Raw genomic sequence first — 12,617 nt, forward strand, 5'->3', positions numbered from 1 at the left:
AATATCTCGCAAAGATACCCTCTCACACCCAACTGAGCAAGAATTGCCTCATTGTTTCTTTCTCACATCTGTTTCCCAAAAAGGCAATCTAGGTAGGCAGCTCACTAGATTTTGAAACTATGACACCTAAAAATGCAATCTAGATAGGCAGCTCACTAGGTTTTGATACTATGATGCCCAAAAATGCAATCTAGGTAGGCAGCTCACTTGGTTTTGAAACTATGACACCTAAACATGCAATCTAGGTAGGCAGCTCATTTGGTTTTGAGACTATGACGCCTAAAAATGCAATCTAGGTAGGCAGCTCACTAGGTTTTGAAACTATGATGCAAAAAAATGCAATCTAGGTAGGCAGCTCACTTGGTTTTGAAATTATGACACCTAAAAATGCAATCTAGATAGGCAGCTCACTAGGTTTTGATACTATGATGCCCAAAAATGCAATCTAGGTTGGCCGTTCACTTGGTTTTGAAACTATGACACATAAAAATGCAATCTAGGTTGGCAGCTCACTAGATTTTGAAACTATGATGCTCAGAAATGCAATCTAGGTAGGCAGCTCGCTAGGTTTTGATGCTCAGAAATGCAATCTAGGTAGGCAGCTCGCTAGGTTTTGATACTATGATGCTTAAAAATGCAATCTAGGTAGGCAGCTCACTTGGTATTGAAACTATGATGCATAAAAATGCAATTTAGGGTAGCTCACTTGGTTTTGAGACTACGGTGCTCAAACATGCTGTCTATATAGGCACCTAGCTAGCAACCCAAAATGATGACTAGTTAACCAGCCCCAGTGGTTTGGAAACGCAGCCCATGTTTACATTTTCATGCATATGTTTTGACAACTTAGCTTAGCTTGTAGCTTCCTAGAACTATATTACAGTACCCAGACATTCAAGAGCACACTTGGCAGCTCAGTCTGTATTAGACATATAGTAGAATTAACAGACACAGATTTGATCAAAATTAATATTATTAAATTATAATTTAATGTAGACTCTATATGTGTTGGGAAAGCTGAACAACGCTAATCTGATGGCTCCATAAAATATATATATATATATATATATATATATATATATATATATATATATATATATATATATATAACAACTCTTCTAACGTTTCATTTTAATATTGAATATAGGATTTTTAATCAGTTTGTATCGGTTTAAATAAATAAATTCAAAAATACTGTCATACCGAGGTAAATGAATCACTGGATTTGTTCCATTACTCCTCAAAAAAAACACCAGACTGAATCCTTTCGAATAACTTCCGGTGTGGCAGAAACCCCGCCCATGTATTCACATCACTTCCGCATTTGATCGCCGATCAAAATAAAGTGAGATTATATTCATAAATATTTTTTTAATTAAATAATAATCGTATATCATATTTATATAATAATAGTGATAATTTATCTAAATAATAAAACTCAGCATATGAAGCCGTTGAAGTGGTCACACCATTTTTCACAGTGCTTTTTGAGGGGTTTAAAATTGCAACCTTTTGGTTTCCAAAACAAATTATTTTTCAATACAAGTTAAGCTCAACCCACAGCATTTGTGGAATAATATTGATTACCACAAAAATGTATTTCAACTTGTCCCTCCTTATATTAAAAAAAAGCAAAAATCGAGGTTCCATCGAGGCACTTACAATGGAAGTGAATGGGGCCAATTTTTTACATTAAAATACTCACAGTTTCAAAATAATATGTAAACAATATGAGTGTTAACATGATTTTACAGTGATAAAATCGCTTACTAACTTTATCTGTGTAAAGTTATAGCCAATTTTACAACTTTGTTGCCATGACAATGTAATGTCAACAAACCCTAAAACCCTAAAATGACTGTAAAAATGAAGATTTAAACAACTTTACAGCTCAAATCATACATGAGTTTTAGCAGAAGAATTAATGTAAGTGCTTTTATAAAATGATAAGCTTCACATTTCTGTTTAAACCCTCCAAAAATTGATCCCATTCACTTCCATTGTAAGTGCCTCACTGAAACCTCAATTTTTGCTTGAGTCAGGAATGACACAAGATGCCGCCCTGAGCAACTACCCATGTTGCCCATGCCTAATTCCGCCACTGCCTGGAACATTTGAAATGAAATGAATGAAATGTCCTGTTGTTTTATAGACATGCAATTTTATAGATTTAATCTCATCTTTACCTGATACAGATAATATTTAAAACCGTGTAAATTATAGCAACAAAGTAACAGCAAGTGTCTCTTCGGTTTGTTTAAGGGTTTGAAAAGTTGCAATAAAAATAAAATCAATTAAAAATGTATCCAAAAATAAATAAAATAAAGCTTTCAAATGGGGAAAATGTGATGAGGATAAGCATTATTTTATAAAATTAATGTAATCAACAATTATTTCATAAATTAAACGTTTTTCTTATTCTCAAAAACTTTCACATTATGCACTATTTCCATTATTAGACAGGCATTGTCTATTATTGTAGATGTAAATCTTTATCAGTAGATGGAGCCACATTCACTATAATTATATTCCAACAAGAATGTTGCAGTAAGAAAAAAAAAAAACATAATTTAAAAAAAGGCATGTGAGAAAAATCTGCCTCCTATAAGAACATGATCGCTGGGGCCGCATGTGTGAGAAACTCCAGTGTTCCTAAAGTTACAGTGGAATATGTCACACAGGGTAAGCATCTTCACTCACTGCATACACATGTATAACTGCTGGGAAGAGTTTTAAAATGGGGAAAATTCTATTTATATATGTACATTGTTTGCTTATAGTATAATAAATCTGTGCTCTGTCAATGATCTTTACATAATCTTGATTGATACCTATACTAACAGTTTCTATATATGCAGAATAATTCTAAAACCACATTTAACTGAAAGTTAATCCCCTTTTAAGGCAACTTTACAATGTTATGTTCAAAGAATGAAGTATCTTGTCATGTTATATGCAAATATGAATCCCTTTTGAATAAGAATGGACATTGTACTTAAGATGTCTTCACAGAAGCGTGCATGATTACATGAATAGAAGGTTTTGTTGAACAAAAACAACAATTTCAACTGGAAGTTGCTAGAGGGCTTTGTCAGATAAATATGGTGTCTATTACAAGTGTACTAGTTGGTACATGCCTTTGGTTCCACTACTTTTGAAATAGCTGTAATGAGCTTGTACTGTAGATTTACTGTTACACATGTTTTATTTTAACTGTTGCCTTCTCACAGTCTCTGAACTTTGAGAATGAAATTCTAGAATAGGGATGCACATCCTCGGAGGATCTTTGGAAAAACATTCAATTCAATATTACAGTATTAATGTCTCCCACTGTTGAAATAAGATCCACAGTACGCCATTGATCTCAGATGTGCTGGATGTGGTAATTTGCACAAGGACATTGTGATCCTCTTAAAAATGTGCCGTGGCATAATTACCTAAATAAGCTGGGTGGACGGGCGCTGTTTGGACACTGTTGTTTTGTGCTGCAATGTGGAGGACTCTGCCAATTTGCTGCAGAACTGAGCCAGGGTCAACAGCCGTTTTATTTAAACTAAACAATGTGATATTTGCAACATTGCAAGCAAGCGATGCAAGCAAGTGAAATATGGATAGGAATTGCAAATGCATTTAGGACTGATGGAGAAAAACTATAATGAGAAATGATTAACCCTCTATGGATCACATAATGTAATAGATTGCGAGAAAATTGCGAGTTTGTAGTTAAAATGCATTCCCAAATCTATGTAAAGTTTGACCTTTGACCTAGGAAAATGTCATTTGTGTATGACATTGGACTATAAAATGTTACATATTTCATGAAAAATGGTTAATTTAAAAGTCTCAAAAAATGGACTGTAAACACCTTTGAAATTAATTGTACATATTATATTAATTTTCAGTTTATTATTCATTGGCTATCACATTTTCTTAATACATTCATTAGGTTTATCAATGAGAAAGTTCATAAATAATTACAAATCATTTTTGAACATTTTTGAATGACAGCTGAAAGGGATAGTTGTGTATGACTACAACTCTCTGCTGAACACAACCAAAGATTTTTTGAAAAATATCTCAGCTCTGTAGGTTCATACAATGCAAGTGAATGGTGACCAAAACTTTGAAGGTCCAAAATGCATATAAAGGCAGCATTAAAGTAATCCATACGTCTCCAGTGGTTAAATCCGTGTCTTCAGAAGAAATATGATATGTGTGGGAGAGATCAATATTTAAGTTTTTCTATAAATCTCCGGTTTCACTTTCACATTCTTCTTCTTTGTTTTTGGCGATTCACATTCTTTGTGCATATCGCCACCTAATGTGCAGGGAGGAGAACTGAGAGTAAAAAAGGACTTAAATATTGATATTCCACACCTATCATATCGCTTCTGAAGATATAGATTTAACCACTGGATTACTTTTATGCTGCCTTTATATGCTTTTTGGACCTTCAAAGATCTGGTCCCCTTTCATTTGCATTGTATGGACCTACAGAGCTGAAATACTCTTCTAAAAATATTCTTTGTTTGTGTTCAGCAGAAGAAAGAAAGTCATACACTTCTGGGGTGGCATGAGGGGGAGTAAATAATGAGACATTTTTTATTTTGGGGTGAACTATCGCTTGAACACTTTTTAATCAACTCCCAAAAATATATTAAAAATATATTATTACTAAAATTTCAATATGAATAATTAACTTTATTAATGGTGTACAAAGTGACATACACTATTATTATACATTATATGCATTTTATTTATCTTAGACAAAAAAAAAATTTTTTAAATAACTGAATTAACTTCTGGTATTTAAATACTTCCAAATATGCATACCATATTGACCTTCAACAATGAGCTTCAACAGCTAGCATTGCTTGTGTTTTTTGCCTTGGTAACCAGTTACAATACGTAACAAAAAAACTATGACTGAATAAAACAAAGCCCATGTGACTTTATTAAAATAAATAGCATTGTTTATTGTTTTAAAATGATTAAACATATGGTTTTTGTTGTGCCTTTTATAAATGACATTGGACCATTGAGGGGTTTCAATAATGATTCAGTGTGCTCATCTTTTTTCTCTGTGTTGTAGTTTACAATGCTCGGCATCTGCTTGTGTTTGAGTGTTGTTGTCCACCTAGCAGTGTCTCAGGATGGAGAGGAGCCAATCACATACACGGTAAGTAATGCAAAACTGGCATGCATTCAGTTATCAGTCTGTAAATGAATGGTCACAGGTGCATCACTAATCTGACTGTAATCAGGGTACTGTAGTTAGGGCCCTTGCATAAGATTTGTTAGTGTTACAATATTGAATATTTATTTATTAATGATCAGTTTCCTTCTTTTACATTTTACAGTGCACTGAAGGTTATGAATTTGACATTGAGAAACAAAGCTGCAAAGGTAACATACTCTAATTACCTCTTGTAGTTATCTTAACTGCATAAACATTAGTAATAAACAATATATCAGAAAGGCATCAGCTGATAACTGTTGCCATTTACATAAGCATTAGTTAACTCTTTTGTCAGGTGTAAAATCTACTCATATGCCTTTGGTAAGGCACATTTTTCTTTTACTACTGCTTAGACTTAGGGTTAGTTATTTGAGCAAACCTCTAACCCTAACTATTAAACTTTGCCGTGAAGCTCATTGTGCACTGTTTGTGCAACAGACATGAATGATACCTCAAATCATGTGGCTTCACATGATTTTTGCCTGGTAAGACAATAAAACAAGAGAAAAAAAATCACATTTTGACGGATGGACCCGAGCCATATCTAGGGATCAGAATATAGTGACCTGGGCCAAATAGCAACCACTCAAAAAACTTTAGCAACCACCCCTAACACCCTATCAAACCACACAGCAATATGCTAAAAACCAGAACATCTTAGCAACTAAATAGCAATGCGCTGGCACACCAAACAACACCTTAGCAACCACCTAGACACCCTAGTGGCTACATAACAAGAATCTAAAAACCTCTCAAAACACCTTAGCATACACAGAGAAACAGGTTTGCAATCCACTAGAACACACTAACAAGCATTCCGAACACCCCAGCAACCACCTAACAATGCATTGAAAACATTTAGAACACCTTAGAAACCGCATAAAAATGCCCTAGAAACCACACAGAGCACCCTAACAACCACCCAGAACATTTTAGATACCGCATAAAAACGTCCTAGAAATCATCCAGAACATCCTATAGCAACCACCAAACGAAGCACTAAAAACACTTAGGACACCTTAGCAACAGCAAAGAAATGCCCTAGCAACCACCTAAAACACCCTAGAAATCACCTAACAATGCACATAAAACATTCAGAATACCTTAGCAACCACGTAGAAACGTCCTAGCAACACAGCGCACCCTAACAACCACCTGAATACCCTAGTAACCACCTAACAATGCACTAAAAACATTCAGAACACCTTAGCAACCACATAGATATGTCCTTGTAACCACACAGAACACCATTACAACCACCATGAGCACACTTGCATTCACCTAACAACGTACTAAAAACCCTTAGAACACCTTAGCAACCACATAGAAACACCCTAGAAAAAAAAATAGAACACCCTAGCAACCACCTAACAAGGCACTAGAAATCCTCAAAACACCTTAGCAAATGCAGAAAAATGTCCTAGAAACCAACCAGAACATCCTATAACAACCACCAAAGGAAGCACTGAAAATATTTAGAACACCTTAGCAACAGCAAAGAAATGCCCTATCAACCACCCAGAAAACCCTAACAGCCACCCGAACACCCTAGTAACTACCTAACAATGCACTAAAAACATTAAGAACAGCTTAGCAACCACACAGAAATGTCATAGAAACAAAACAGAACACCCTAGCAACTACATAACAATGCACTAAAAACTCTCAGAACACCTTAGCAACTGCATAGAAACACCCTAAAAACCACACACAACCTCTTTACAGCCACCCTGAACACATTAGCAACCACATAGAAATGCACTAAAACCCTTAGAACACACTATCAACCACACAGAAACGCCCTAGAAAAAAATCAGATCACCTTAGCAACCACCTAACAAGGCACCCAAACACTCAGAACACCTTAACAACCAGAAATAAATGCCCTAGCAACCACAACAACACCCTAACAACCACCCTGAACGCACTAGCAACCACCTAACAATGCACTAAAAACCCTCAGAACACCTTAGCAACTGAATAGGAACACCCTAAAACCACACACAACCCCTTTGCAATCACCCTGAACACATTAGCAACCACTTAGATACACTGTGGAAACAAAAAAGAAAACCCTAACAACCACCTAACAGGGCACTCAAAACACTCATAACACCTTAACAACTGCATAGGAACACCCTAAAACTACACACAACCCCTTTGCAATCACCCTGAACACATTAGCAACCACTTAGAAATGCATTAAAACACTCAGAACACCATAGTAACTGTATAGAAATGTCCTAGAAACCAACTCGGAACACCCTAACAACGACACTGAACACCCTAGCAACCACATAACAATGCACTAAAAACTCTCAGAACACCTTAGCAACTGCATAGAAACACCCTAAAAACCGCACACAACCCCTTTACAGCCACCAAGAACACATTAGCAACCACTTAGAAATGCACTAAAACCCTCAGAACACCTTAGTAACCCTATAGAAATGTCATAGAAACAAAACAGAACACCCTAGCAACCACCTAACAAGGCACTAAAAACAATCATAATCATCTTAGCAACCACGTATAAATACTCTATCAACCACCAGAACATCCTAAGAACCACCCGATCACCCTAGTACCCACATAACAATGCACTATTAGCATTAAGAACACCTTAGCAACTGCATAGAAACGCCCTAGCAACCACACAGAGCACCTTAACATCCACCATGAACACACTAGCAATCACATAACAATGCACTAAAAGCTTTTAAAACACCTTAGCAACCACATAGAACCCCCAAACAAACCCCCAATAAGGCACTTAAAACACTCAGAACACCTTAGCAACCACATAGAGACACCATAACAACCATACAGAAAACCTTTACAACCACCCTGAACACATTAGCAACCACCTAGAAATGCACTAAAACACTTAGAACACCTTAGCAACCACATAGAAATGCCCTAGAAAAAAACAGAACACCCTAGCAACCACCTAACAAGGCACTAAAAACAATCAGAACACCTTAGCAACCACATATAAATACTCTATCAACCACCAGAACATCCTAACAACCACCCGATCACCCTAGTACCCACATAACAATGCACTATAAGCATTAAGAACACCTTAGCAACTGCATAGAAACGCCCTAGCAACCACACAGAGCACCTTAACAACCACCCTGAACACACTAGCAATCACTTAACAATGCACTAAAAGCTTTTAAAACACCTTAGCAACTGCATAGAAACACCTTAGCAACCACACAGAGCCCCCAAACAAACACCCAATAAGGCACTTAAAACACTCAGAACACCTTAGCAACCACATAGAAACACCATAACAACCATACAGAAAACCTTTACAACCACCCTGAACACATTAGCAACCACCTAGAAATGCACTAAAACCCTTAGAACACCTTAGCAACCACATAGAAATGCCCTAGAAAAAAACAGAAAACCCTAGCAACCACCTAACAAGGCACTCAAACACTCAGAACACCTTAGCAACTGCATAGAAATGCCCTAGCTACCACACAGAACAACTTTACAACCAACCTGAACACACTAGCATTCACTTAGCTATGCACTAGAAACCCTTAGAACACCTTAGCAACCACATACAAATGTCCTAGAAAAAACAGAAAACCCTAGCAACCACCTAACAAGGCACTCAAACCCTAAGAACACCTATAGCATCCACACAGAACACCCTTACAACCACCTAACAAGGCACTCAAAACACCCAGAACACATTAGCAACCTGATAGAAATGCCCTAGTAACCACAACAACACCCCAACAACCACCCTGAACACACTAGCAACCACCTAGAAATGCACAAGAAACCCTCAGAACACCTTAACAACCCCATAGAACCATCCTAGAAACCAACCAGAACACCCTAGCAACCACCAAACAAAGCACTAAAAAACACTCAGAACACCTTAGCAACAGCATAGAAATGCCCTAGTAACCACCCAAAACACCCAAACAACCACCAGAACATCCTAGTAAACACCTAACAATACATCCAGAACACCTTCACAACCACATAAAAATGCAATAGCAACCACACAGATGTCCCTTACAACTGCGCTGAACACACTAGTATCCACCTACTAGTGCACTAAAAATCTTTGGAACACTATAGCAATGCCCTTGCAACCACCCTGAACACTATATCAACCACCTAACAATACACTCAAAACCTTCAGAACACCTTAGCAACCGTATAGAAACATCCTAGAAACCCTACCAGAACACCCTAGAAACCACCAAAGCACTAAAAACACTCAGAACACCTTAGCAACAGCATAGAAAAGCCTTAGCAACCACCCAGAACAACCAGACAACCACCTTGAACACCAACAACCACCTAACAATGCACTAAAAACCCTCAGAACACCTTAGAAACAGCATAGAAACACCTTAAAAACCAATCAGAACCCTAACAACCACCCTGAACACACTAGCATTCACCTATCAGTGCACTAAAAACCCTTAGAATACCTTAGCAACCACATAGAAATGCCCTTAAAAAACAACACCCTAGCAACCACCTAACAAGGCACTAAAAACAATCAGAACACCTTAGCAACCGGATAGAAATACCCTAGCAACCACCAGAACATCCTATCAAACACCTTGAACACACTAGCAACCACCTAACAATGCATTAAAAACTCTCAGAACATCTTAGCAACCACATAGAAACACCCTAACAACTATACAGAACACCTTTACAACCACATTAAAAAACACTCAGAACACCTTAGCAAGAGCATGGAAATGCCCTAGCAACCACCCAGAACACACAAACAACCACTCTGAACACACTAGCAACAATCTAGCACTGCACTAAAAACCCTCAGAACACCTTAGCAATCACATAGAAATGTCCTAGAAACCAACCAGAACACCCTAGCAACCACCAAACAAAGCACTAAAAACACTCCAAACACCTAAGCAACTGCACAGAAAAGCCCTAGCAACCACCCAGAACACATGGACTAACTGAATAACCCATTTTGTCACTAATGATGATATTACATAATTAGGATTTATTTAAATTATTATGCTGGATATTCATGTAGTTAAAGAAAGTTAACTCTTTGATGTTATGATAGAAAACTAGTTATCGCAAGACTACTAATGACAATGGCGAAACGGTTTTGTAATTTCTTGGTCTAATCAATCTGTGTCTCTATACTTCACACAGACATAGATGAGTGCAAGACAGTTCAAGGAGCTTGCAAAGGGGGCATGAAATGCATTAACCATTTTGGTGGATACCTCTGCCTACCCCACAATGCTAAGATAATCGTCAGTAATGGCGAGGATGAGCCCACTACTGCCCCACCAGTGGAACCAGGCGCTGGAGGAGGTGCTGGAGAGGGCCCTCCTCTTGTACCTGCCATCTCCAGAGGCGATTACTCAAGAGTTTATCAAAGTGCATCACATACAATCCAGTGTGGTGTTGGTTTTATGCCAGACTCTCTGAACTACTGCAGAGGTGAGCGCTAGCTGGTTGATTCTCTCTGAATTCTTCCACTTTGATATTGTGTGTGATTGTGTACTAAAGTTGCTAGGTTTATTGAATTTAAAGATGAAGTGTGTAATTTCAGCATCACTAGTGGCACCAAATATCAATTAGCCATGATCAACAATTACTAGGGTCCAAGCAGATTGGAAAAGTAGAGAAGATGACCACCATTGCCAACTTTGAAAGAGTAGATACAGTGTATGGACACTGCGTGACTTTGAACATGGCACCCAAAATGACACACCAGAACTTGGCATGATCAATCCAACAGAGCAATATTAAAAGTGTTGCAGGGCCACAGTATTTACTCTCTTCAGGAAGTCAACCTACCAATGGCTTACTTATTATAGTGTATCCGCACATTAAACTGGGATACAAGAAAGTATTTTGTCATTGAAAAAATTGCACACTTCACCTTAAGTAAATATTCTTTTGCTCTTTGCAAAACTAATTCAGTGTTGTTGTGCCAGTAAAGAGAATGTGGTGCCAGAGATCCATTTCCTCTGGGTCTTTCTTTTTCTATCTGGTGCATAAAACATTTGATGTGTGTGGTAATAGTGTTCTTTTGACAACTAGATAGAGGTTCCAGTCGTGTTACAGCATGCAGAATCCCTTTGGTCGAAGCAAACAATTTAGATTGCATAAACCATTTGAAAGACATGAAGTGCAAAGACATGCCAACCAACATCACATCCAACAAGAATATTACATTTTCCCCATCCTTTAATCATTTTAGATACTACAAACCATCATGTGCTAAGTACCGCCCAAAATTGTGCTTAATGAGAATCATTCTAGTAGTGGTCATTATAACATACTCAGTTCATTTGTGCAATTATAATTTATCTACAGCGGGTTTTTGCATAGTCAAGCTACCAAGTATGCATGACACAATGCATAATTGAATATTTGAGGAATGACGTCAGCTAAGTGCCAGTAATACACATTGTGTGTCACCTCTGTCTTTTGGAGCACGAGGACAATTGTGGTCTGATTAATGGGTATACATGCTGGACAAAGCCAAGCTACAATCGCATTATATAGGCCTGTTAGTCCGACTGTTCAAAAATGTGACAATTTCAGTCATTTAAAAAAAAAAAATGTGTAATTTGTTTAGTCCACATGAATCTGAACTTTAAAAGTGCATGTAAATGTACTGACTGATTCCATTTGCTATTTTACTTGATAACCAATTCCAACCCTCCTGAAATGCCCAGCTTTTCACACCAGGATGAATTTCAATGCTGGCCCATGTTGATTAGAGCTGGTTTAGTTCTGGTCTATCTGGTGGACCAGCATGGCCATACTGTTCACCAGCAAAGTTTAGCTGGTAATGAATAAAAGAAGTAGGTTGTCTAAATAAGCGCAAACTCTGAGACTACCGTTTGTCAGTGCGGACTGAACTGCTTCTATGAGGCATGAGAGAGAATGAGGCTGAACCTGCATGATTCACTCTTCTCTCTCACACGTTGCCGATACCCATTCCCAGTGAATATGTATTCGCTGTATCTCTCTCAAAAGTTTTCCGTGGTTTCCCCCATCCCCCGCATTTGGGAAAACATGTCAAAAATTTGGCAAGCCTTATTGTATTGTGAGATGGTTGGCGATATTGAGCCCTTGTGGATATCAATGTTTCGCTGGATCTCTTTCATGCATTTGCAGCAGTTTTAGTCATGATTTTATTATGATATTGTGATGTATCATGATATGTATCGTATCCCATCACCAACTGTTCCAACGTCACGGGACATCCTGTATTTTGGCTGAAATGAAGATGTCATGTACGGGACTAATGTCCTGTGTTTATGCAGCAAGGCGCTAAAGGGGGTGACCCTAGGACGGCAAAACATTTCTGATTGAAGGAATTGCGTCC

The 12,617-nt window shown here is 37.6% G+C and overlaps 2 protein-coding genes across 2 annotated transcripts in view; one reads left to right on the top strand and one right to left on the bottom strand.

The window, feature by feature from the left end:
- The window catches only part of LOC127438446 (armadillo-like helical domain-containing protein 3), a 35,313-nt gene extending 34,035 nt beyond the window's left edge, over nucleotides 1-1,278 (bottom strand). The window contains exon 1 of the mRNA XM_051694045.1: nucleotides 1,204-1,278. The gene's annotated coding sequence lies outside the window, so the exon portion shown is untranslated. The remainder of the gene's footprint in view (nucleotides 1-1,203) is intronic.
- Nucleotides 1,279-2,588: 1,310 nt separating this feature from the next.
- The window catches only part of LOC127438456 (EGF-containing fibulin-like extracellular matrix protein 1), a 29,037-nt gene continuing 19,008 nt past the window's right edge, over nucleotides 2,589-12,617 (top strand). The window contains exons 1-4 of the mRNA XM_051694064.1: nucleotides 2,589-2,682; nucleotides 5,093-5,179; nucleotides 5,361-5,406; nucleotides 10,421-10,714. Coding sequence (XP_051550024.1) covers nucleotides 2,671-2,682; nucleotides 5,093-5,179; nucleotides 5,361-5,406; nucleotides 10,421-10,714 — 439 coding nt within the window. The 5' untranslated portion in view covers nucleotides 2,589-2,670. The remainder of the gene's footprint in view (nucleotides 2,683-5,092; nucleotides 5,180-5,360; nucleotides 5,407-10,420; nucleotides 10,715-12,617) is intronic.

This window comes from Myxocyprinus asiaticus, chromosome 49 (assembly GCF_019703515.2).
Source record: "Myxocyprinus asiaticus isolate MX2 ecotype Aquarium Trade chromosome 49, UBuf_Myxa_2, whole genome shotgun sequence".
In the NCBI taxonomy this organism is placed as follows: Eukaryota; Metazoa; Chordata; class Actinopteri; order Cypriniformes; family Catostomidae; genus Myxocyprinus; species Myxocyprinus asiaticus.